The sequence below is a fragment of the Molothrus ater genome, chromosome 27 (assembly GCF_012460135.2).
Source record: "Molothrus ater isolate BHLD 08-10-18 breed brown headed cowbird chromosome 27, BPBGC_Mater_1.1, whole genome shotgun sequence".
NCBI lineage: Eukaryota > Metazoa > Chordata > Aves > Passeriformes > Icteridae > Molothrus > Molothrus ater.
In genome coordinates this window covers 3,627,588-3,654,032 of record NC_050504.2, presented here as the reverse complement: position 1 = coordinate 3,654,032, position 26,445 = coordinate 3,627,588, and the positions used below count along the sequence as shown (strand labels likewise).

The 26,445-nt window shown below is 54.4% G+C and overlaps 1 protein-coding gene across 3 annotated transcripts in view; it reads left to right on the top strand.

The window, feature by feature from the left end:
• The first annotated feature begins 5,124 nt into the window (after positions 1 to 5,124).
• ZNF385C (zinc finger protein 385C) overlaps positions 5,125 to 26,445 on the top strand; it is a 69,083-nt gene continuing 47,762 nt past the window's right edge. Inside the window, exon 1 of one of the 3 annotated variants that reach the window (XM_036398755.1) lies at positions 5,125 to 5,170. In XM_036398755.1, coding sequence (XP_036254648.1) covers positions 5,134 to 5,170 — 37 coding nt within the window. In that variant the 5' untranslated portion in view covers positions 5,125 to 5,133. Of the gene's footprint in view, positions 5,171 to 5,873; positions 5,897 to 26,445 lie in introns of those variants that run through there. The other 2 variants (XM_036398754.1, XM_036398758.2) reach the window with 2 other exon arrangements.

Below are 26,445 nucleotides of genomic sequence, written 5' to 3'. Positions count from 1 at the left end.
GGGTGAGGTTTAGGGTCAGGGTTAGGGTTAGGATTAGGGTAGGGATTAGGGCTAAGGTTAGGGTTAAATTTAGTGTTAGGTTTAGGGTTAGGAGGTAGCATTGGGGTTAGTGTTATGGTTAGGGTCAGTGTTAGGATTTGGGTTAAATTCAGGGTTAGGTTTAGGTTTAGGTTGAGTTTTAGGGCCAGGGTTAGTGTTAGGGTGAGGATTAGGGTAGGGATTAGGGTTAGGGTAAAATTTATAGTTAGGGTTAGGGTTAGGTTTTGGAGGTAGCATTGGGGTTCCTGTTATGGTTAGTGTCAGTGTCAGGGTTAGGGTTAAGATCAGGGTTAGGGTTAGGTTTAGGTTTAGGGTGAGGTTTATGGTCAGGGTTAGGGTTAGGATTAGGGTAAGGATTAGGGTTAGGGTTAGGTTTTGGAGGTAGCCTTGGGGTTAATGTTATGGTTAGGGTCAGTGTTAGGGTTAGGTTTCGGATTAGGATCACGATTAGTTTTAGGGTTATCCTTTCCCTGTGATATGGCTGTTCAGATCCTGGGCTGCAAACCACAACCCAGCTCTGTCAGGCTCTCAGGGCACAGATTCTCCCCATTCAATCCCTCAAGGCACATGGGTCCTGTCTGGGTTGATCCAGCATCCCCAATTCCTGCCTTGAGAAGCATCTTGTGGCAGATGGGGCTGTGGGAGCTGCATGTGCCTGGCCCAGATATCTTACAGAGCTCACAGAGACCATCAAAGGCAGCTCACACTAAAAATAGCAGGTGCCCAGGCTGGTGCAGGGGCTGCTCTGGGAACACAGCTCCTCTGTCACCTGCAAACACCTGCACATGTGGGAAGGGCTGCAGCGCTGGAAAACCTCATTCCATGTTTACAGCAGCTCCTGAGTGCAAATCGTTGCTTTTGAGGACACCTCAGGCTCGTCTGAATTCAACCAAGGGTGTTTGTGGGGTCAGTGCCCCTCACCCACACTGGTTTGAGGTTGAACTTCCCACCTGGCCAGAGCTGGGTCGCTGCTGCCTGAGCTGATGAGAAGCAGGTGAGAGCCAAGAGCTGCAGCTGCACTGCCCGTGTCAGCGTTGTGCTCTCCCGGCGTCTGGAGCTGCTGTGCTGTCACACCCCCGTCCCCCACAGGCCATGCCAACATGTGCCATGGCAATCAAGGTGAACTGAACCACCTGGAGCCCACCTGGGCTCGCTCAGCTCCCCATGGGCTGCTGCTGCTGCTGCCCAGTGCTGTTGTTCCTTTAACCAGTTACAGCTGTCCAGGGTTCCCCTGCTGCTCTGCTCATTGCCTTCCCTGCATCCTGGCTGTGAAGGTGCTAAACCCCTCCCTTGCTCTGGCTCTGAAACGTTTATGAAATCTTTATGGGCTTTTGAAAAGATTTTAATTCCCTGACAGTGCTGCTTTCAGTGGGGGAAAAAAAATAAATTATGACTCAATGAGCAATTACAGCTCAACAGCTGCTGAATGGCCACGGCAGCTGCTGGAGCAGCTTGGCTGAGGAGCCAGAGAGGCTTCCTGGAAAGTGCTGCTGGGTCTGATCACCCCACACAGACCTTCCTTGGCTGGCTTGGCCCCTGAGCACGGCCCTTCCTCTGCCCACCTGTCTCCCATGGCCTGCTGTGCCCAGAAATCTGAGTTCTGCCTGTGCTGGCCCTGCCAGGGGATGGCACAGAGATGGGCACTGCAGGCAGCTGCTGGTGTGGGACCCTCTCAGGTTTTTTGTGGTTGAAATGGCTCCCAAGGTATTAGAAAATCTCTTTTTTTCCCAGCCCCACAACCGAAGAAGAAGCCAAGACTCTTCTGTTCTGGTTCTCAAGGTTGTTTATTTTCTCTTATCTGTGACATTCTGTCTCTGACCCGCTGAGGTCTGTCTGGCAGGTCAGTTCATGGCACAGTGTCTGCCCTTGGGGTGGTGTTGGCTTTATTTACAATAACTTTCCAATACCTATCACCTATGTTAGACAGTCTGTCTTTAAACCAATCCAGAAGTGTCACCATCACCCAGAAGATGGAGGACAAGAAGGAGGAGAAGGAGGACAGGACAGGCCCAGATTCCTCCATCTTGCCTCTTGGGCCCCCATTCTAAATCCCCCAAATTCTACTTTTTCACCCTGTGACAAATTAACTATCGCTCTACTCAAACTCTTGTGGCTTGTAAATCCTCACACAAAGTTGGTAAATGTTTCCATGGGTTAAAATCAAAGGCACAAAAGGTGGTTTTGACTCCGTGCCAAGGTCTCTGAGCCATCCAGGGCAGCCAGAGCAATGCCCTGGGTTCTGACAGAACCCAGTGGGTGCTGCAGGAGGGATCCTCCTCCCCTGGGCTGCTCTGGTTCCACATTTGGGATTGGCAATGTCTCAATGGGATCGTGGCTGGGACAGCTTGTCACCCCTACCATCACCTGTGTCACTGGAGAGCTGCCACCCCAGTGTCCCTGGCAGTGCCAGCACCTCCCTGTCTGGGGGCAGGTCAGAGCTGCCAAAGGATGAAGAACATTGCTCTGGTTGTCAAAATCCCTGTTTACTGAAAGCAGAGCTGCTGAGCTCCAGAAAGAAGAAGAAAGAGGAAACATTGCCCTGAGAGTGCCCATTCCTTCCTGGCAGTGCCCATTCCCTCACAGCTCCCTCCTTCCTGGCAGCACCCAATCCTGTTTCCCCAGAGGCTCATTTCTGCCTTTTCAAATGCTCAAAAATTGCTGTACAGAACTGAAAATGGGGTTGGGAGAAATTTTATGAGCAGCTCCAATGTGATGGAGGGGCTGGGTGTGCTGTGCCCTCTGCTGCTCTGTCCCGTGGCACTTCAGGGTGCTGCAGCTGGAGACGACCTTCTCTTCATTTAGAGTTTTGTCTTCAGCTTTGGAGATATCTGCAGCAACCCAAAATGTCTGAGGGTGACCGTGGTCTTGGCACAAACAGGGACGAAGGGCTGCCCTTGGAAGGGAGAAGCCAGAGTTCACATGGAGGGGAAGAAATGCATCCATGCATCCCCAGTGCTGAAATTCTGGGAGCTGTGGGTCATCTCTGCACTTTATGATCCCCATGGGAGGGGAGTATTAAGCTGTTTCTTCTCAAATTTTGCGTATTGAATTTCTAATTTGCAGCTCAAATAAAAGCGAGACAAAAGATCATTTAGTCACTCTGCCAACAGAGGGTACATTCCTACATCAGGATGAGGCTGGAAGGGTTAAAGTAAATGAAAAAAGTGTGGAGAAGACCCAGCCCTGCCTCAGCTCCTTGGAGAGGAAGGCTACACCATCATCATCAGGCTCCTGACAGCCAGGGTACAGTAAAGTTTGAGATCCATTAGAGCGCCTGTAATTATTTATAGGGACGGAAAAAACCCCATCCTACACTGTGAAAATCAGACGGCACAGCCAACAAATGCACTGAGCTTTGGCAAAAGGGCTCTGGAAACCCGAGGTGATTTATGGTGAGCCAGGCTGAGGCTCAGTGGTGCCTCCTGGGGACCTGGCTCTGCCAGCAGCGGGGAAAGGCACTCCCGGTGTGGACAGGAGGGATCTGCTGCTGCTGGGCCACCTGCTCGAGTTCCAGCACCTCCAGACCCAGAGGCAGCTCAGACTGGGACTCCTCGCTCCTGGCATCCTCCTCCCTGGCAGGTCCTGGAGCATCCTGCAGGCATGGAGGGGGTTTGGAGCAGCTCTGCCCCAGTTTCTGCATCCTCCAGCCTCTGCCAGCGGCAGCAGAGGGACCAATCCCACCTCTGCCTCCTGGCACCAGTTCTGTGTTTTTGTGGAAAAGCAGGGAGCAGGCAACTGCTCCGGGAGGCAGGAGCCCCTGCGTGCCTGCTCCAGAGCACAGGGCTCTTGGCCAGAGCAGCTCCCTCCCAAAGCTCAATTAGCAGTTTTTGGGAAGTGCTTTGAGCACCTCTGCAAAGTGTCCTGGAGGAGGGCAAAATGTGATTATATAACGTGTCTAGACAGCGAATTCCTCGGGGCGGGCAGCAGGAGGCTTTTCTATCTCCTCTCCTGTGTCAGCACTGTGTGGCCCCGCTGAAAGGTTCTGGGAGCTGCTAAAATATTAACAACGATGACAGCGACAGCCCAGCTCAGACTTTTGCACTTAAAATTGTTGATCTTAGCACAAGGCTGAGCGCGGCGGCAGAGGCGCCTTTGCCTGGCGGCACCTCGAGCCCCAGCTGCGATGACAGAGGAGCCAGGAGCGTCTCCCTGCCGTCCCCTCCCTACATCCCGCCCCTTGGCTCTGCCTCTCCATCCTGGAGCAGCCGGGCATGGCCGTGGTTCTGTCCCTGCCCGCTGGACATGGGTCGGAGCAGGGGCTCTGCCATCGGCAAAGAACTGCATGTCACCTCCCTGGGGCTGTCACCTCCCTGGGGCTGTCACCTCCCTGCAGAGCCGGGCTGTCTGTGCCACTCAGGGTGTGGGTCTGAGACCTGACCCCTCATTCTCCGGGGCGCTGGTCACGCACAGCATCCCAGGACCCTGAGAAATTCGGGTGTCCTCCCCACAGCCCCGCGGTGTCACCCCCCCCTATGCGCCCCAAGCCACACAGCTCAGCGACCCCTCAAACCCCCCGGAAAGAGCCTGGGCAGCTCCTCCACCTTCAGTGCCACCATCCCAGCTCAGGGCAGCCGTGACCGAGGGGTGCGCGACGGGAGGATGGCCCCGAGGCGCTGGCGCCGCTGCGGGATGCGGAACTGGGATGCAGCTGCGAGATGCAGCCCCGGGATGTAGCACCGGGATGGAGCTGCAGGATGCAGCCCCGGGATGCTGCACGGGGATGCAGCGCTGGGATTTAGCACCGGGACTACAGCTGTGGGATGTAGCCCAGGGATGCAGCACCGGGATGTAGCACCGGGATGTAGCACCGGGATGTAGCTGCAGGATGCAGCCCCGGGATGCAGCTGCGGGATGCAGCTCCGGGATGCAGCCCCGGGATGCAGCTGCAGGATGCAGCCCCGGGATGCAGCACCGGGATGCGCCGCTGCCGTTCCCCCTCCCACTCCGTGCGGCGCCGAGGGGGGGTTGGACCGCGGCGGCGCGCGCGCTGCCTTCATCCCCCCCTCCTTTCCTCCTCCTCCTCCTCCTCTTCCTCCTCCTCCTCCTCCTCCGAGAGCGCGCTTGCACGGCCGGGAGCGAGGAGCCGGCGGGAGGATGCTGCAGACGGCGGCGGAGCCGGGCGGCTGGGCAGGTAGCGGCGGCCGCGGGGCCGGGCTGTGGGCACGGGCAGTTGCAGGCTTAGGAAAGTTGCGGGAGGTGGCGGGGGATGCGCTGGAAAGGCCCCGGGATTCGGGATCGGGGCCGGGTGTTCGCCCCGCTCCCCGCGCTCCATCCCAACGGGACAGGGGCAGGGGCGGCGGGGGCGGCGGGACCCCGGCCCGGAGGGGTCAGGAGGGAGGGGAAGTTCTTGAGCGGAACTTTAGCGAGGTTCCCTCTCCGAGCGGGACCCGGTAACCCCGGCTGGTCCCGTACCCCCGGCACCGTGGGGTGCGCACAGTGCGACCCCCACGGGTACGTGCGGGACCGGGCTCTGCCGCAGCGCCTGGGCATGGGCAGCGTTGGCCCAGGAGGTGTCGGGGGTGCGGCCCAGGTGGGGCAGGGGGCGGTGGAGCCGTGCTTGGGCCCCTCCGGGCCCGGCTGTGCTGTCACCGTGCGCAGCGCAGCCCGGAGCTGCGTCCCTGCTGGGATCCGGACTGCGAGAGCTGCGCTGGGAACGGAGCCGAGGCTCTGGCTGCCTCCACGGGGACTCTTGGCTCTCACGGAAAGGACCTTCAGAGGGCTGTACAAAAGCTCTTTCTGTTGGCTGTGTCTCCGGGCGGGAGCAGCGCGGTGCCCTGCTCCAGGAATGTGGAGGCAGAAGCGGATTGACCGCTCTCCCCCGGCCTTTTCCAACAGACTTCGCTAACTCGGAGCAGCAGTGAGTTATGCTGGGAGCTTTTAAAGAGTTTGCATCGGGGTGGGCAGGGCTGGCGCTTGCTCTGCCCCAGGGCAAAGCCCGCGGATGCCGGCGCAGGGACGTGCCCGTGCCTGCCCTTGGCAGCGCCGGTCCTGCTGGATGGGCGGGTGGGAAAACAACAGCTTGGCACAAGATTGGCTTGCAGAGCAAAACTTGAATGTGCTGCTTAAACAGAGGAGATGATTCTGTGTGAAGGGTGAGGGGTCGAGAGCCTGGCATTGCCAGGTTGATTCAGCAGCGTGCACTGGCACCTTGCTGCTGGAGCTGCCCCTGCGAGGGCTGGATGTGTCTGTGGGTCCCACGAGGTATGGCAGCACTTGTGCCCTACAGGGATGAATTTTGGGTGAAAATGTGAGGCAGGAGCTGGCCCTGCCCTTCTCAGCACTTTGGCTTCACCCCCTGCTCACCTGGGATGTCTGAGTGGGGAGTGGAGGTGTTTGTGTCTGCATGTGGGGCACAGGGCCTGAAAATAGCACCAATGGGCAGTGTGTGTGGCAGCCTGCAGATAAATGAGGCTCTGTCCCGGCTGCCAGCCTGGCTGGGAGTTTCTTCAGCCACCACCATCCAAATCCACCACCAATGACTTTTTTGTAAGTGACTGCAGGTGTTTTCCAATGGGGCATCCAGCCCAGTGGCTTTGCTGAATGTTTGTCACTTGGGTGGAAGGGCTTGGTGGGGATGGAGGAGCTGTGTTGGTCCCTTGGTAGCTGCCAGTGTGATTCTGCCAGCCAGAAACTCTCGTGCCCTATGCAGAGTTCAGGGCAGGGTGAGGATCCCGTGTGCTGTGGATTCTGTGCTTGCTCTGTAATCTGCCACGTGCGTCGGGAAAAGGCTGCTGTGACCCTGGATGTGGCTCTGCCTGTGAATGCACAGAGCAGGATCTGCGTTAGCAGGGCTGTGACGTCACGCCAGGCTGTGCCTTCCTGCTGTGAGCCTTGTACACCAGCATCCCTGAGCTGGCATCCCTGAGCTGGCATCCCTGAGCTCACATCCCTGAGCTCACATCCCTGAGCATCCCTGAGCTCCCATCCCTGAGCTGGCATTCCTGAGCATCCCTGAGCATCCCTGAGCTCACATCCCTGAGCTCACATCCCTGAGCTGGCATCCCTGAGCATCCCTGAGCTCCCATCCCTGAGCTCACATCCCTGAGCTGGCATCCCTGAGCATCCCTGGGCTCCCATTCCTGAGCATCCCTGAGCATTCCTGAGCATCCCTGGGCTGGCATCCCTGAGCTGGCATTCCTGAGTATCCCCGAGCTCCCATCCCTGAGCATGCCTGGGCTGGCACCCCTGAGCATCCCTGAGCATCCCTGAGCATTCCTGAGCTCTCATCCCTGAGCATCCCTGGGCCCCCATCCCTGAGCTCCCATTCCCGAACATCCCTGATCTTGCACCCCTGAATTCCCATCCCAGAGCTGGCATCCCAGAGCTGGCATTGCTGAACTCCCATCCCTGAGCTCCCATCCCTGAGCTCCCATCCCTGAATTCCCATCCCTGAGCTCCCATCCCTGAGCTCCTCTTTGCCTGGGGCTCCAGAGCAGCTGCTCTCTCTCACTGCCCAAGTGCTGCTAAAACCTGACAGAGCAGCAGCCTCTGCATGGAGAATTTGGGAGGCTGGTTTAATAGTCCCAGAAGGGATAAACGTTTCTGGGAGCTGGTGGCTCACTGGCCTCAGGGCTTGGACCTCAGTGCTGGGCTGTGGAGGGGCTGCATGTCCTGGCCATGGTGGGTGAGGGCTGGGGTCTGGCTGCTCAGGTGAGGAGGTTCCATCCTGCTGGAGTGGGCTCAGGGCAGCCACGCCATGCCATGCCATGCCATGCCATGCCATGCCATGCCATGCCATGCCATGCCATCCCATCCCACCCCACCCCATCCCATCCCATCCCATCCCATCCCATCCCATCCCATCCCATCCCATCCCATCCCATCCCTCCCCACCTGCCTGTTGTTCTCTGCTCTGTTTATGGGGGTTCATGCTCTGCCTGCCATTCCCAGCTATCCCAGGACAAAGTGCCACTTGGGGACAAGGACAGGGACATGGACAGAGCTCATTCTGCCTCCTATTCATCCCCATGGGCTGCCAGGGATGTGCAGAGCCTGGAGTGATGCTGTGGCCCACCTGGCTGTGGCCATCTACAGCATTTCCAAAATTCCCCAAACACTCCTTGAGCGTTGCCCCAGCCCCCTCAGACAGCTCCTAAAGGAACCCTGGTCTTTGGGCTCTTATTTGTTGTATTTCTGGGGATCTTCCTCTTGTTTGGCTTTTATCTAATGTTCCTGGGGAGATCAATGTGTTTCTAGGAGTGCACAGCACAGGTTTGCTATTGACTGAACCTTTGCAGGGATGTTCCCAACCCAGCACTGGATATGTCACATCCTTTTACGTTGGTGAATTTCCAGGGCTAAAAGCAAACCTGCTGTGGAAGCACCAGACAGTCTCCAAAAATGCCAGACTTACACATTAAAAGGGCAAAATTTTCCTTTCCAAGCCCTGCAGCCCTTCCAACTGCTTCTCCTCAGCTCAATCAGGACTGGAGTTTGAGTGTTCCAAAGCCAGAGCCCTCAGTTCTGCAGCTCTTTAATCATTTCTAGGGATGATAAAAATGCAAAAATGTGCTCCCAGAGCAGAATAATGAAACCCATGAGGGTCTATTTGTCAATTTAGCAACGATATTGTGATGTACAAAGGCTGTTTCTTAGTATGATGTTCTGAGATTGCCTCCAAAATAGCTCCATAATTTCTGTGTCAGAAAGCCCCTGTCAGGAATTATGTCTGTGCTCTCAAGGAAACCCAGGCTGCAGCTGCCACCTAACAACTGCTCCATTTCTCTTAGAAATACAACAATTTACTTGCCAGTCATCAAAGGGAACCTGCAGATTGAGGAGCCATGAGCTGCTCTGTGAGCAGGAGATGCCCCAGCTGTAAAAACTGCTCCATTTCTCTTAGAAATACAATTTACATGCCAGAGGGAACCTGCAGATTGAGGAGCCATGAGCCATTCTGTGAGCTGGGGGTGCCCCAGCTGTAAAAACTGCTCAAATTCTCTTAGAAATACAATTTACATGCCAGAGGGAACCTGCAGATTGAGGAGCCAGGAGCTGCTCTGTGAGCAGGGGATGCCCCAGCTCCCATGGGAGCTTCCCTGGTGCGGGTGTTGGCATTTCAGAGGCATCAGGATGCCCTGGCCATGGCTCCAGGCTGTGGGCACAGGGGGAATTTTGCTCTGCATGTTTGTGTGGTGTTCCCCAAGCACTCCTGACTTCACAGGGGCTGAAGGCACAGAGAATCCCTGGCTGTCAGAGGGCCCTTTATTGTTTTTTTTGGTTGGTTTTTTTTTTTTTTATATAAACCCCACCACTTTTCCCCCTGCAATGTAAACAGTGTAAATTCGTTCATTGTAAACAATGCAAAATTCATTCCCCAGGATGAATCCTGGCAGAGGGGCTGGTGGTGGGCTTGGGGCCCTGCAGGGGTGGGCTCAGGAGGAGTCCTGGTCATGGGGGAGGCTTCTGGGGGAACCTGGCTCTGGTGAGAGCTCCCAGCCCTTGATACAGAACAGATCTGTGCTGCTTTGAAATGGGAGCGTTCCTGAGTCGTGATTTTCCCTGGCCTAATTATGGAAATCTTTTAATTAGTTGATAAGAAAGATCACTGGGAAATTGCAAAGGAAACATTTTGAGGTGAAGCCCTGATCTGTGCCTGGGTCTGCCTGGAGTCAGGAGCTGCCCCAGCTGCTGGACCTTGCTCAGGCAGCAGGGGCTGGGCTCGGGCTGCTGGGGGAGCTGGGCATCCTTGATGCTTCTTTGGGTGAAGTTTTGGATTCCCCTGGCCCAGGGGTGCGATGCTGGCAGCTCTGTGCCTGCTCTGCTCACTCCTGGTCAGGGGATGAGCTGGGGGCTCTGCTGGGGATCAGTTTGAGCATTTCTGCTCCTGACATCTGGCCACTGCCTCTTGCTCTGCAGCAGGAGCTGTTGGATGAGGGGTGGGTTTTGCCTGTTTAAGCTCACGGGGGGGTTCTCATTTTCCTACACCCCCGGTTCTCTGAGAGCTCTGCTGCCTTGGAGCTGGGAGAATTCTGCCCTGGGGACATCTTTGTGAAACCACGTGGCAAAGGGCTAAGAGATTTTTATGGAGGATATTTTTCCCTTCATCTGTTGAAGCAGGGGAGATGTGCAAACGATGATTTCCCTCTTGCCACTTGGCTCTTGTGCTGCTGCCCTGGATGTCCCTGCCAGGACCAGGACAATGTGGCAGAGATGCCAGTGGCCACCGCTGCTGGAAACCAGCAGGGAACGACCCAAACCTCCTGTTTTTTTGTGGATGTGGGTAACTTCTGCCACATTTTGGGGTTTTTTTTTTCTGAACTTTCTCTGTCAGTTTGTGTGGTTTTGCCGCCCTTGGGTTTCCTCAGCCAGGTGCCCAGGGGGCGTCAGTGCTGTTTGTGTTGGTCGGAAGCGCTGCTGCTCCGCGTTCCTTTGAAGGGCCGGAGGCACAGAGCCGGTCTGTGCTCTTCTGAGGAGCCTCAAACGCTTGTAAGGGGGAAAAAAAAATAAAATCATAAAAATCCCAAACAAGGGAAGCTTGTTCTGGAGCCAGCAGGAGACTGGGAGTGGCACAGAGCCCTGCTGGGCTGGGGCAGGGGCTCCCCCCGGGGCAGGTTCCTCCACCTCAGAGCCCTCCCAGCCAGAGCTGGGTGTGCTTCCTCTCATCCAAAGCCAGAGCCTATAAATATCCCATCTCCAAATTTTCAAGAAGTATTAGGAACTCTCCAGGCTTATTTTTGAGGGCTGTTACGAAAGGGTTTTAGAGGATTAAAGCTCTCCCAGATTAATCTGTGCTCAGCAAGGGCAGTGCTGGCACCCCAGGCGTGGGATGCAGGGGGTTCACCATCAATCCTGGGCTCCCCGCTCCCCATCTGACTGGGAAATGGGGCAGCTGGACTGGTGGGAAGGGGGGAACACTCCCACAGAGCCATATTCCCCGTCCCCAATTTCTCCCAAGCCCCCCAGACCTGCCCAGCATCTGTAGTGCTGCAGGCTTGCACAGGTCAATGTCAAATTTCTGCTCCCCCTGGTTTCCAGAGGAGGTAATTAGCCAGCAGGTGTAATAACAATTCAATAAGTGTGTCAAAGAAGTGAGCCAGTCGTGGTGCAGAGCACGCTGTGCCTTTGGAGGAGTCTCCCAAGGGCTGGGCAATGCCAGCTGGGAAAACAGCAATTCCCTTGTCCAGGCTGGGGTCTGTCCATGCTGGGTCTCACTCCTGGCCAGGAAGGGACCTGGGACTGGCACTGCAGGGCTCACACCTGAGCCAGGATCTCACTTTCCTGGCCAGATGTGGAGGGAGATGGGGACTCATGTGCCCCATGACCATGGAAGGCATAAAGCAGCGCCAGAACCCTGGGCAGGATGGGCACAGACCAATGCAGAGATGAGGCAAAGGGATTTAGAGACACCTGGCAGCCACCTGCACCTGCTGCAGTGCCAGTGCTGCTCCCACAGGCATGGGCGCTCTGGACCCTCCCAGGGAAGTGCCAAGGTGAGTTCTGGTGGCACAAAATCGTCTCCAGAACCTGCTGGCTCTTGGCATCTGCTGGGAAAACTTTTCAGTTTGCCCTTGGGAACATTTCTCCTCCTAGGGACTTGGGCAAACCCTCTGGCAAGAGCACAGTGGTGCGTGGCAGAGATGCTGGCATTCAGCAGGATGCCCTGAGAGCCCTGGGAGCAGCTGCCCACTGCCCACCCACCCCCAAGGAGCTTTTCCTTCTCCCTCCAGGGACGGGAACCCAACCTCTGTGCGGCCCCAGCTGGCTCTGGGGTGGCAGATGATGCAGAATCCTTGGAGGGTCAGGGTGATGAGATGCTGAGGTACCAGGCAGGGTCCTTACTAGGCCTGTGGAAGGTGGTCTCAGGTCTTGAGGGGCTGCAGAGGGTTGTGCATGGCCCTGCTGCCCCCAGCACAGGGATGGGCAGGGCAGGCAGGGTCACAAGGAGCCTCTGTGGAGGATTTGGCCTCTCCCTGCCTGCCCTGGCTCCAGCAGGGCTGTGATGGGTGTAAATCAGTAACAGAGAGCAGGAAATCCTGCAGAACCCAGACCCTGCTGACCCTGTCACCCCCAAACCCCCTCCTGCAGTGGGATCAGGCACTGCCCACTGCCAAGCTGGGTGCCAAAATTCCTGCCTCTCTTCACCTGCTGGCAAGGCGTTGGAAGAGGGAGAATTCTTGAAAACATAAACCAAATAAAATTAGGTCTTCTGGTAAGGGATTAAATGGGGGCCCTCAGCTGTATTTATAGAAGGTTCAAAAGTAAATCTGTTCCCAGACTGAATAAATATTTTGCTCAGGCAGGCACGATCTTCAGTTCATCTCTCTTGCAAAGACTTGAGTGAGAGGGGAATTGATTTTCTCCAGCCTGAACAAGGCAAGCGCCTCTCAGACCCAGATAGGGAGTGAAGTCCCATTATCGGCTGAAATGGGGAAGCAGCTGGGAAATCATTAAAGAGAAAGCAAAGACAAAGCTGCTTTAAGGAGGTGACAATTCGCTGTCCTCCGCGGACATCCCTGAAGCTGCTTTGGGGCAGTGCTGCTCTGCCCCCATGAGAGAGTTTGGTGGCACTTTTTGGTGACATTTTGCAGGTGTCCGTGGGAGATGGGAGTGGCTGGCCCTGGTGGCGTTGGTCATTGTGTGATCGCACAGATCCTGCACAAGGGATGGCATGGGGGGATGTCCTGGTTTAGGGCAAATTTGGGAGAAAACCTCCAAAGGGGCCCTCTCCAGAAAGCAAACCCACACTGCCCCTTCCCACAACCGGGTTGGGAAGGATTCCTTGGAGAGAAGTGGAAAGCACCTGTTTATTTACCAGGCACAGCACCCCCAGCACACAGAATGAACAATACCAGGTGACACCACTCTGTCACCGCTCTGACAAAGATGACAAATTCAGAAAGTCTCTCCTGGGGGTGGTTGCTCTGTTCTCAGTCCCTCCTGTGCTGGGGCAGCTGCTGCAGCCACAAGGTGCAAACTCTTGGTGTTCCCAGGTCCCAGTCCGGAGCAGGTTCAGGTTGGTCCAAAAAAGGGAAAGGAGAAACAGTCCAGGGAAAAATTTGGGCTGCTTGGCTAAACTAACTAATGAGCAGGAGCAAAAAGCAAGAGCAAAGCAGGAGCAAAGCAGAAGCAAGAGCAAGAGCAAAGTGAAAAGCCAAGCAAAAAGCAAAAGCAGCACCGTGCACTGCCCTGTCTGTGTGTCCCGCCAGCCGTGGGGGAGCGGCTGATAAGAAACCAAAACAAAACTTTCACTCTTCAGAGCCAGTCTTGAAGGCACAGGACATGATATCCAGCATGAACAGAACACACGGATGAGGATTCAAGCATCATAACATCACCCTAGGGCAGGCGGGACAGAACCCGCCTTCGTCCAAGTCCAAGAAGGGAAGGAGTGGAACCCCCATGTGTTGGTTTCAAGCCAACCACACAGACCACTTATGCTTCTTTGTCATGAAAGAAGGTGGCTTCCCTGGGTGAGGGGGATCCGTCCAGGTCTGGTGGCAGTGCCAAGGACATTGGCCTCATTCTGCATTCCTGCATGGATCACCTGGAGGTGTGGACCCGCTGACACAGGGCTGGAACTGCTCTCACAACTCAGGTTTCTGCACTCGTAGCCTGTCATTCTGTGGCTGCCCTGTCTGTAAGGATGAGAGGAAACTGCTGGCACATCCCCAGCCTGCAGGATGCAGCCATTGGTGCTCAGGCTGAGGCAGGTGGCTCCGGGCAGAGGCTCCTCTGGCAGCGCCGGGTGCTCAGCACAATTCCAGCTCCAAGAGCTCCTGAATTCCAACCAGCACCTGGTGTTTGCAGACATCGGTTACAGCCACAACAAGAGCTCAGTGCTTTGCTCTTGATCAGGGCAGCTGCCAGGACAGTGCCAGGGCGGTGGGAGCTGCTCAGCCGGGGCTCCCGGTGCTGCTGGGGCTGCCGGGGCTGCCCAGGCTCCCGGGCATATTTTGAATTGGAAGCTCAGCCTGATCATAGGATGGAGTGCCCTGCTAAGCTCGACATGGCCAATAGGAAGAGTAGGCCTAGGTTGAGGTCTGCTAAGGAGAATGGAAGGGGCAGTGGGGTTCAGATTGAGATTGCTAGAAGCAAGGCTGGTATTGGGGTTGCAATGAATAAGATTGGGAAGGATGTTGACGGTCGAATAGGCTCCTTGATAAATAGTTTTACTCCATCTGCTAGAGGTTGTAGGAGCCCGAAAGGGCCAATAATGTTTGGGCCCTTTCGGCCTTGTATGTAGCTGAGGATTTTGCACTCTACTAGCATGGGGAAGGCTGCTGCAATTCAGATAGGAGAGGGCTGTGATGAGGTTGATTAAGAGAGGGCAGTTAGTCATGGGGGATGGTTTGAGTTAGGCTAGGGAGAGGGTTTACATCCGAGACTGCCGGGGCTGCTGGGCCTGCTCAGGCTCCTGGTGCCACCGGGGCCACCGGGGCTCCCCAGCTCCCCTTGCCTTCTCCCAGGTCAGAAAGGACACAGTAAAAAGGAGAAATAAGAGCAAGCCAAAGCCCTTGGCAGTGTTTTCCAGCTTCTCCTCCCTGTTTTCCGCGGCAAGAGCACATCAAGCAGATGTTGCCTGCAGGAAGGTGCCCAGCCCCAGGTGGGTGCCTGGTGAGGGAGCGGTGGCGGTGCCTGGCGAGAGTTTGCTGGGTGAGCTCTGTCCTCCCCGCGCTAAAAAAAGGCACGAAATGAGCAAAATTATGCGCTGAGTCACTGATTGTTCACCCGCTGCTTTAGTCACCAGCGCTCCCACACCGGGGGACGCTCGCTGAGGGGGCACAAACCGAATTGTCACCGCCTTCAGTGGACGTGGCTGAGAGCAGCGACGAGCTCCTGCTGCACTCCCAGCTCCTGACACCACCCCGCCCATCCACGGCCGCAGGAGCTGCTCAATTAATGCCAGCTCCCTGATGAATGCGCTGATTAATCGCGGCCGCGTGCGGAGGTGGTGGCAGGGGACAGCTGCAGTGTCCCGTGTCACTGTCCTGGCTTCTGTCCTCCCACGGGCCCACCGAGGGACACTGGGACGGTCCCCCCCCCCTGCTCAGCCCCCTCGGAGGGGGCTCTGTGCCTCAGTTTCCCCTCTGCTGCCCAGTGTCCCCCACCCATCCCCGCGCTGTTTTAACCCGCCGTGCCGGAGCCAAGCGTGTGTGAAAGAGCCTGTCTGAGCTCAGGGAAGAGCCATAAAGGGCCTATTTATGGAGCTGGCTCCTCACAATGTTTTCAGACACAGCCCTCGCATGTTTTCATAACAGCACCGCCTCCGCCTCTCGCCGGCTCCGGCGGCGCGGAGCCTCCCGCCGCTGTCCCGCGGGGAGCCGGGGAACCGGGAGCCCTGGCAAGGGGCTGGAGGCTGCGGGGCTTCCCCTTGGCATCCCGGTGCGGCCCCGAGGCGGCTCCAGGGCCGTGCCTTGGAGCTGTGCCCGGCACGGACACGCTCGGACCCTGGCACGGCCGGGCTGCAGACGGAGCTGTCAGCGGCCCCTCTGCCCCGGCTGCCTCATCCCCGCCTGTGTCGGGAGAACTCACCCACAAACACCGGGCTTGGTGTCCGAAAAGGAGACAGGGGAGTCCTTTTGCTGTATTCAAATAAAGGGAGAGGCCATGGGCTATTCCCCCAGGATCTCTCAAATTTTTGGAGAATGCAGCCTCCTTTTTATCCCAATTTTCCTTCTCTCTTTGCCCATTGGCTGAGGTACTTGAGAAGTACAGACTTCCCAATACACCTGGCACCAAAGATTTCCCTCTAATGCATAACCCTCCCTTTTGTTAGGAAAATTAACCCACAAATATCAGAGGTTTCTGTCTAAAAAGGAGGCAGAGGAGTCCTTTTACTTTATTTGAATAAAGAGAGAGGCCATGGGGCATTGCCTTGGGATCTCTCAAATTTTTGGAGGGTGCAGGCTCCTTTTTATCCCAATTTCCCACATTTCACTCTCTTTCCCCATTAGCTGAGGTACTTGAGAGGTAAAACATTCCCAATATGCCTGATACCAAAGATTTCCCTATAATGTATTACCCTCCCTTTTGTTAGGAAAATTAACCCACAAACATCAGAGGTTTATGTCCGAAAAGGAGACAGAGGAGTCCTTTTACTTTATTCGAATAAAGGGAGAGGCCATGCATGGGTAATTCCCCTGGGATCTCTCCAATTTTTGGAGGATGCAGATACAGCTGTGAGCTCCAGCTGCAGGCAGGCCTGGAGACCCTTGGTTTAGGTTACAATGCCTTATATACTTTTCTTTTAGTTACATTGCATTCTTTACTTTTCTTTTGGTTACAAATGCATTATATACTTTTCTTTGCTGAACATCTTCATACAGCAGAACCAATCTATACCTTAACTTTTATCTATAGCCTATCATAACTGCTGTAATTACCATATTCCTGTTACTGTTCTCCAATCACTAACAGTCAGTACATTACAGTTTAAGCCAGAAGTTGTTTTTCAGTTTTCTTGCAGTGGAAAATTCTGAGACCTTTTTTCTACTTGCAACTTTGCTGACTTGTTTGCCTGTGCTCTCTTTCTGCTTGGTAAAAACATCTTCTTGTTTTGGGTGGGTTTATCCTTTGTTTTAAGTCATAAAAACCCCTTCTAACTAACACACCCTTTGCCTCCTTGGTTATCCAGTGAGACTGGCTCAGCAATTCTTTTATTTTATGTCAAAACTTGCTTCCATCTCTATTCCTTCATCAGATTTAAAAATCTTTCTGCTAAGCACACAAATCTGTGAGACTTTCCTGTCAAACTTTCATCCTTCCCAACATCATGAGTCCATTTTGGAATCCCTTTCAAACAGGAGCTCTGACCCACCCGAGCTCGTTAAATAACCTTAATAAATCCTCCAGCTGCCACCTCACTGCCAGCCAGGGCTGGCTGCCCTCTGCCCTTCTGGGAGCAGAGGTTTCCCAGTCTAATTGGACACACGTGCTTCTCTCCTGACTCTGGTGACCTCCAGCACAGCCCAGGGTTCTCACACTGCAGCAGCCGGGCAGCTTCACCCCAGTGCTGCAGGAGCAGGGCTGGGGCTCCTGGGGCTGCCAGGAGCTGGGAGAAGGATGGAGAAACCAAACCATGGTGAGAGGAGGGAATGAATCCAGGCCATGCTTGTCACTGAACTGATTAAACCCGAGCTCTGAAGCTCTTCTTCTGTCCTCTAGCCAGTGAGCAGTGTATAACTTCATTACTGCACATCCAGGAGTCGCTGAGGGATGTGGGCAATTCATTATCATCTGTCCCATTTCATTTCCCTGCCTGTCAGCTCTGGCATCCTGGTGCTCACAGACAAGTCAGGGTTCCAAGGTGTGACTGAGGCTGGAGGCCAATGCTCCTGCAGCACGGATCTTGCACCCCCATCACTCTTGGGGACCCCCCCAGCACCACCTGGGGGGGCTCAGGGGTTTTTTGGCACCACCATCACCAAGCTCAGGGCTTTAGGGGCTTGGCTGTCAGCAGGGACCGCAGGAGCTGGGTGTGCAGCATCATCCTGGGGACCCCCAACCCTCAGTGAGGGGAATGCAGAGGCCAGGGATGGTTTTAACCCGGGTTCTGATGCCTCTCTTAATGATGGTGCCATGGTGCTGTCCCCTGTGGGACAGGTCCCTCCTGCTGTCCCCCCCAGCCCCAGGGCAGCAGCACTGGGTCCTGCTGGGCTCCTCCTCAGATCCTGGGGACTAATTGCTCTGCAAAGAGCATTTCTCACGAGTTTCTTTCATAAGAAACGGTAACAAGGCTTTGATTTAGCTCTTCTTTTCCTTTCTCCCTGTCTTTTTTCCCTCCCTTCCTACCCCAAATGCAGAAGCCCCTTTGATCGTGTGGGTAACAAGCATCTCTGTTTGTGCTGGGGAGTTGTCAGTGTGCTAACATGACAGCACAGTCTCCTTGTCACCTCACACACAATGAGTTATTCCTCTCTTTGCACCATCTCTGGGATAAATGACTGCTCCCAGATGGGCTTCTCACCCATCCTTAACCTCTGAGGTGATCCCTGCCCAGCATGGAGTGCTGGCCACTGCAGCTCACCCAAGGCAGCAGCAAAACGTTGCAGTGGGGAACTGTCAGCCTAGCTTGAAAGCAAATTGCTTTGCCAATTTATTTTCTTTCTTGTGTATGAACATATTTTTCTTAAAGGGATGCTGTCACATTAAATATGGAGCTGCCAACTGCAGGCATTAAAAAATCATGGGTCGTCCCATTTTCCTTCCTCCCACTCTAAATTCTGAGAAAACAATAAATTGGGGTGTTCTTTTTACTTGTCACCTGCCTTTCAGCTCCAGATGCTTTTTTTGCAAACTTTTCCCAGCAGCTGGGAGGTTTGGGAGTGCCATGGAGCTGGGGGACAGGGGGCTGGCACTGGGGTGGCCCCTCCGCCACTTTGGGGTGTTCCTGGAGCTGGGGGGTCCCCAAGGGCAGAGCCAGAGCAGCCCTGGTGCTCAGGAGCCTCCCCTGCCGCCACAGCTGATGGGACTGAGCCATGTGCTGGTGAGGAAATCTTCCCCAAATCCGCCCGTGAAGGGCGCCCACGGTCAACAAGCGGACGCTGTGGTGTCGCTTTGTGTCACTCTGTCACATCTCCTGTGACAGATGCTGAAAGTTCTTTTCAGCCTTTTGTGTTCCCAAGCCCTTTTTTTTGTTTTTAGGGAAGGTGATGGAAATAGTGTTTGTTGCACCTGGACAAGGTGTGTTTCCCTGCTGAGGCAGGGAAGGCAATCAGGCATTTGTCACACTGAGCAGCTTCATGGAAGTTTCTGGTGGGTCTGGGATGGGAGTGGGTCTGATCTGGTGTCAAGTGTCAGAAAACTCTCACATAGAAGAGATCTGATTGAAAACAGGTTCCAGATGGGGCTGGGTCAATGCTTTCCCTTCTTTCTGCTGCAGGTAGGGATAAGTCTCTTGCTACTCTTGAATTTTAAAGGAAATTCTCTTCCACAGCTTCTCTGTGCTGCAGCCTCTCAGCTCAGCAGGGCTCAGCTGCCCCCCAGCCCCACCACGTGGGCTCCAGAGCCTCCCCCAGCAGGGTGTTTGATAACATTGATTTTAATAAAGCTCTGGGCTTGTTTTGATGGACAGATCCAAAGCACTACATGGATTTAAACAGATCCCATTGCAAATGTCTCTATCTGATACCCCTGGCGTGACCAGACTGCAAATGTCACTTGCTTAGCACTATCAAATATTTAATTTGCCTTGTAATAGAGGAGCCTTTGAGAGCTCCAGCTTAGGCTGGAGGTCTCCTGTTAGCCAGCAGCTCTCCACAAATTCACTTAAAAGCCAATTTCTGCCCTGAAAAGCTCCTGATGCAGATGTGGGAGTGAGGGGAGCTGGGAGGGAAAACTTCCCCACCTCTGCTGGGACCCTGCTCATCACTGTAAGTGCTCGTGGTGGCTCCTCACCTTTGCCAGGGGAACACGTGGGTGGGGGAAGGAGATTGGCGCTGCCATCCCGTGGTGCTTTGCCAATGCTTGTGGTGTTGTGCCTCCAGTGTCACCACTGGTGACACAGCTGTCGATGCCTGCAGCGGGGGTGGAGGTCCCCAGGAGCTGGCCTGGGTCTCATTCTGGATCCTGCACTTGTGGAAAATCACATTTTCTGAGAATTTCCCTGTGGCAGCTTCAGCAAACAGCGAGGGAAGCACGAGGTGCTGCCAGGGCTCAGAGTCTCCCTGGGCATCACCTGGTTCTTTGTGCTTTATTTATTTATATTTATTTTATTTTATTTTATTTTATTTTAATTTTATTTCTTTTCTTTTCTTTTATATTTTTTATTTTATTTTAATTTTTTAATTTTATTTTAATTTTTTATTTTTATTTTTATTTTATTTTACTTGTTTTAATTTTATTTATTTTATTTTATTTTATTTTTATTTTATTTTATTTTATTTCTTTTCTTTTCTTTTATATTTTATTTTATTTTATTTTAATTTTTATTTTATTTTATTTTATTTCTTTTATTTTATTTCATTTTATTTTATTTATTTTAATTTCTTTTCTTTTCTTTTCTTTTATATTTTATTTTATTTTATTTTATTTTATTTTATTTTATATATTATATTATTTTATTATATATAATTTTATTTTATATATTATATTATACTATATTATTTTATTTTATTTTATTTTATTTTATTTTATTTTATTTTATTTTATTTTATTTTATTTTATTTTATTTTATCATATCACACAGTGGCTCTGTAAGACCTGGCTCTGCCCTAACCTTTGTGCTGACCACAAGAATCCTGAAGGATGCTGTGATCTTGTCAGGTTCTCCTCATCCAACAGAGATCCTGGGGACGTTTGGCCAGTGAGGGGGGGGTGAACCATGGAGCTCAGTCCTTCCTCTTCCTCTCTGTGCTCACACCTAGAGCCAAACCCTGGGATGGAATGTCTCTCTCCCTGCTCTGCTGCTTTCCCTGCTGGGCTGGGAGCAGGTGGCACTGCCCAGGTTTTGCTTCCTAGAGCAGACAGGCAGAGGAGCAGCTCTGCTCCCTCCACGGTGTCTCCTTCAGCCGGGTCTCAGCTGTCCTGAGCGGGGCTGGATCTGCTGATTCAGGGGACAGGCAGCCCTGAATGCGGCGTTAATGATCTTGATGTGCAAAGGAGAGGACAGCGGCACCGCGGGATGCTCCCTGCCCTCCCCGGAGCCCGCAGGATGTCCCAGTGCCCTTCAGCCTGTGGCAACGGGGCTGAGGGGAGCCCCACGAGCATCTGAGGGTAAGAACTGGGCATTTGGGGGGGTCAGAACTGAGGGCTGGGGGTGGTCTGAGCCCTGTGCGTGTCCCCGTGCCAGGAGCCAGCCTGCAGAGCCCTTGAGGAGAGACAGCTCCCACTAATCCTTGCTCTGATGGTTTATGGACTGATCCTAAAATGTGCCTGGCTGTGGCATTAGCAGAGCATATGTCAGGCTTTGGGGGCAGCTGGTTTGATGCAGTGTTATGAAATGCTGGAATGCTGCAGCCATGGCCAGGCCCTCCCAAACCTGCAATCTGCCTGGGTCTGCTCAGGCCAGCACACTGAAACCTCTCCTGATGCTACAGCAGCTCCCCTGGGCCACCTCCGTGCCTGGAGCAGAGCCCCCTGTGCCCTTCCCATCCCTCCACCAGCACCCAGAGCCCCTTCTTGAAGTTACACAGGGAATTCTCTGTGTCCAGCCTTCGATGCAGCCCCATTCCCCCTGTCCCCTGTCACTGAGAGCTGCTGTGAAGTGGCAGCACCCAGTGCCCCTTTATGAAGTTACAAGGGAATTCTCTGTGTCCAGCCCAGAAAGCTGCCCCATTCCCCCAAGTCCCCTGTCAGGTGTGAGCACCCAGTGCCCCTTTATGAAGTTACAAGGGAATTCTCTGTGTCCAGCCCAGAAAGCTGCCCCATTCCCCCAAGTCCCCTGGCACTGAGAGCTGCTGTCAGATGTGAGCACCCAGTGCCCCTTTACGAAGTTAAAAGGGAATTTTCAGCACCCAGCCCCATTCCCCATGTCCCCTGTGAGGTGACAGCAGCCGGTGCCCCTTTATGAAATTACACAGGGAATTGTCTGTGCCCAGCCTGGAATGCAGCCCCATTCCCCCATGTCCCCTGTCAGGTGTGAGCACCCAGTGCCCCTTTATGAAATTACACAGGGAATTGTCTGTGCCCAGCCTGGAAAGCTGCCCCATTCCCCCATGTCCCCTGTCAGGTGTGAGCACCCAGTGCCCCTTTATGAAATTACTCAGGGAACTCTCTGTGCCCAGCCCCATTCCCCATCTCCCCTGTCACAGAGCTGCTGCCAGGTGCATCCAGTGCCCCTTTACGAAGTTGCAAGGGAATTTTCAGCACCCAGCCCCATTCCCCATGTCCCCTGTGAGGTGACAGCACCCAGCGCCCCTTTATGAAGTTACAAGGGAATTCTCTGCCCCCAGCCCCATTCCCGTGCCCCCTGTCACTGAGAGCTGCTGCCAGGTGCACCCAGTGCCCGCTCTTGGCTCAAGGTGGCCGCTCCGGTGCCACCCCTGCCAGCTGGCATGCCACCCCCCGCCCCGCGTGACAAAGCTCGGGGCTCTTGGGGACCCTGCAGAGCCTCGGGCACCGGGACGTGCCCGGCTCTGCTCCGGAGGCTGCTGATGAGCGCTGATTTAGTGGCGATCGAAGCGCGTTTGAAGCGCTCGGTGAAACCCGAGCCAGGCGCCTGCAGCTCTCCAGGCACGGGGTGCGGTGCCCCGAGGTGGCACAAGGGCAGACCCGGGCGGGCACGGCCGTGCCAAGGGCAGGGCTCCTCACCAGCACAGGTAGGAGCCTCCCGTGCCAGGCTGGGGCAGCGGGTGCTGCCTTTAGGAGGGGTGGGGTGGGCTGGGAATGGCCCGTGCCGGCCGTGGGGGCGCTGTGAGGATGGTGGGGGGGTCTGGGGGTCCCTGCTGGCTCTGGAGGGGGCACAGCCAGGTGTGGCAGGGCATGGCAGGGGCAGGATCGCAGGGCTGGTGATGGGATGCAGTGAGTGGAGCTGGGCTCGAGGGGCTGTGGCAGCTCGGGGGGTCCTTGCAGGTGTGGACAGGGACAATGGCGCTGGTCCTTACTCAGGGGGGTTGAGGGAATTTTGTCACAGCTCTTGGTGGCCACTTTGATGCCAACGCTTTATTTTACTTCTGCTGCTTTTATTTACTGTTGTGTAAATGGGAGGCAAGGAAGGTGCATTCGGTAGGATGTAACCTATTGAACACAAATAAGGTTTTTTTTTTCCTCCAGATTTCTTGCTCTCTTACCAAGTTCACGCACTTTCTGTTCAGGTGGTGTTTCCCCTGATTGCTGAATGGAGAGATCTCCCCAAAAGCTCTTGTCAGGTCCCCTCAGCTCTGTGGCAAAGGCAGTTTGGCCTGGGGGGAGGTTCTGGCCATGTGTGCTGGCTCTCTTGAGTTCAGTCCAAACAAAAATCCCACGGGACACAAGCTGGTGCTGATGGCAGGAGGGAGCACGAGGGTCCCTGCTGGGGTGGGACACCCAGAGAACATCCCTGCACAGATGTGCATGGGAAATTCTGTCCAGGCTGGGATAACAGCACTCCCTGTGCCTTTGTGGGTCTGCCCCAGGTTATTCAGGACACAGGAAATGGTATATAAATAATGGGAATGAGAATGGGAATAATGGGGAAGGAGCTGACCTGCATCAAAGCTGCTCCCTCATCAGGATTTTGGAGCTTGGCCAGAACCCCACTGCCCTGCTGATGTGCCTCATACCCAGCCAGAGGCTTTTCTGGGATGCTGTGGGGTGCTGTGGGGTGCTGTGGAATCCTGTGGAAGCTGTGGGATCCTGTGGATGCTGTGGGGTGCCGTGGGGTCCTTTGGGACACTGTGGGATGCTGTGGGATCCTGTGGGATCCTATGGGATGCTGTGGGGTGCTGTGAGATGCTGTAGGATGCTGTGGGATACTATGGGAGGCTGTGGGGTGCTTTAGGATCCTGTGTGATGCTGTGGGGTGCTGTGGGATGCTGTAGGATCCTGTGGGATGCTGTGGGATCCTATGGGAGGCTGTGGGGTGCTGTGGGATCCTGTATGATCCTGTGGGATGCTGTGGGATCCTATGGGAGGCTGTGGGGTGCTTTAGGATCCTATGGGATGCTGTGGGGTGCTGTGGGATGCTGTAGGATCCTGTGGGATCCTATGGGATCCTGTGGGGTGCTGTGGGGTGCTGCTTCAGCACAGCGTGTGGGATGGAGCCATTGCAGTGGCTGCAGCCTGTGTTGAAGTTGTGGTTCGTGGATTTTGCTTTGCATTCAGGAGCTGAGTGAAGGATGGCCCAGCACGGGGCTCCTTCCACAAACCAGCAGCCAAAGGGACACCCCCTGTGAGCCCTGGCTCTGAGGGAAGGGCAGCAAGGAGTGCAGTGTCCCAGGGCCCGGGGAGGTGCCATTGGTGCTGCTCAGCCTGGTCACATCTGGGCAGGGGTGGGTGAGTGGCAGCTCTGCCCCATCCAGGAGAACCCTTGGGAAGATCGCCCCAAAATTTGCCACTGCTTGTGATCCTCCTGCATGGAGGAGACAAAACCTCATCGCTCCTGGGGTGGGGTGGGTGGTGGAGCTGGGATGTGGTGACCCCGTGAGCTCAGAGCCACCCTGGGGGTGTCACTCAACCTTCACCCTGCCTCAGTTTCCCTCCTGTGAAAGGCAACACCCCCCCCCCATCCCTCGGCCAAAAATTCCTCGATGCTTTGCTAAAAAAGTGAAATCTGCCCCAAAGCAGGCATCAGTCAGGGCACTGCCAGCCTGCACACGTGCCACAACCTGTCCCTGTGACCTGTCCCAGCCACCCGTCTGCGGCCCTGACACCCGAGAAGCAGAACAGGCACAGAAGAAATTAAGTGAATGAGACAACAAGTGTGTGTGCAATTAGGACAGACCTTCAAACGCTGCCCCGGGGGCCGGGACAGGAGCTGCTGCCTAATCAGAGCAACAGCAGTGCCCGTTCTAAAGACGAGGGAGACTTTGGGGATACTTTGTCCACATAATGTTCCAATTTTAGCTCTGCGTCCTGGGATGTAATTGCATTAAAAATACCCGGGGAGGGGGAGGATGCCAAGGGCAGCCGGCGACCTGCCTGGGCTGGCTGTCCCCGAGGCCCCGGCTCACATTCCTGCTGCTGATCGGCTCCCAGATCTGCTTTCCGGTCGTTCTGTTAATGGTTATCCTGGGAAAGGCTCTGTTGGCAGCCGGGGGGAACATCTCCCGCTCCTTTGGGGAAGATGAAACAGGAAAGACCTATCAATAGGATTGCCTGGCAAAAGATTTTCACAGTATGGAAACTACAAGTGAGATTGAAATGAAAGCAAGCTTTGAGATCCCTCAGTTACTGAACAACTGGAAAACAATGGCATGGCCAGCTGAAGGTGATCCCCTTTTGATGGAACAACACCCTCTGCTTGCAGACAGGTCCAGGGGTCAGAGCAGACCCTGCCAGCTTGGCAGAAGGGGCCCAAAGAGGAGTTTTTAGGGTTTAAAATGTAACACAGTGTGGTAATGTAATGATTCTTATAGGCTGTATGTAAATGCTGTAGGATTTGTATCTTGTACTGGATTGGTTAGTGAGAATTAGAATATTCAACACAGAAGAAGATTTATTGTATTGTAACAGGAACTTCGTGTTCTTACCGCTTTTACTCTCTTATGCTTTTGCTCTCTTGCCCTTTTACTCTCTCACCCTCTCATTCCCTCTCCCCCTCTCTTCTCTCAGGCCTGCTCCGAGCTGTGCCTGGCAGCTCCCAGCAGGGCCCTGCACTTGACCCTTTGCAATAAACCCCAAATTCCACGACCTGGCTGCAGAGATCTCTGCTCTCCATCAGTCCCGATCGTCCCACCCCCGCCGCTCCTTTGGGCTGAGCCATGGATGGGGACACCCGGGGCCACCTCCAGGCTGCAGTGTAGGAGTGCAGGGGCTGGGACGGTGGGGACGGATGGAGAGCAGAGATCTCTGCAGCCAGGTCAGGAATTTGGGGTTTATTGCAAAGGGCCTGGGTGCAGGGCCCTGCTGGGAGCTGCCAGGCACAGCTCGGAGCAGGACTGAGAGAAGAGAGGGGGAGAGAGGATGAGAGGGTAAGGGAGTAAGAGGGGAAGAGCGTAAGAGAGCAAGGTTCCTGTTCCAATACAATAAATCTTCTTCTGTGTTGAATATTCTAATTCTCACTAACCAATCTAGTACAAGATACAAATCCTATAGCATTTACACACAGCCTATAAGAATCATTACATTACCATCCTGTGCTACATTTTAAACCCTAAAAACTCCTCTTTGAGCCCCTTCTGCCAAGCTGGCAGGGTCTGCCCCTTGGGCCTGTCTGCAAGCAGAGGGTGTTGTTCCATCAAAAAAAGATCACCTTCAATCTGGCCACGCCATTGTTTTCCAGTTGTTCAGTAACTGAGGGATCTCAAAGCTTGCTTTCATTTCAATCTCACTTATAGTTTCCATACTGTGAAAATCTTTTGCCAGGCAATCCTATTTTATATAAGGCTTTCCTGTTTCATCTTCCCCAACACTGCAGGAAGGCTCAGGCTGGGGCTGACACCCGCTGGGGAGAGGGGTGCTCACCGGGTGTGGGGGTGAATGGCAGCGTCACCGCCTTCGGTCCCCGCTGTCCCCGGTGGCGGCGCCGGGACCGGGCGCGGAGCGGCGGCGCCACCGCGGGGCTGCGGCCGGGGCTGCAGAGAACCGAGTTTAGAGCGTTCAACTCTTCTTAAGGCTTTGAAGGCCTCGGGTTTAGGCAATCCTAAGTTTCTTAGGTGATGGAAAGTGTGAAAAACGCCAATCGCTTGTTTTTAAAATTTTAAAAGTTTAATAGTAATAAAATGGTTATAAAAATAGTAATGCAATTAGAGTAATAATGATTTGGACAAATTGAATTAGGACAATATGAGACAATAAAGACAAAGAGTTACGGACATCCAGGTATCTTTTTCTGGGCAGCACGAGCCCGAAAAAGGACCCACGTTAACAGAGGATTAACCCTTCAAA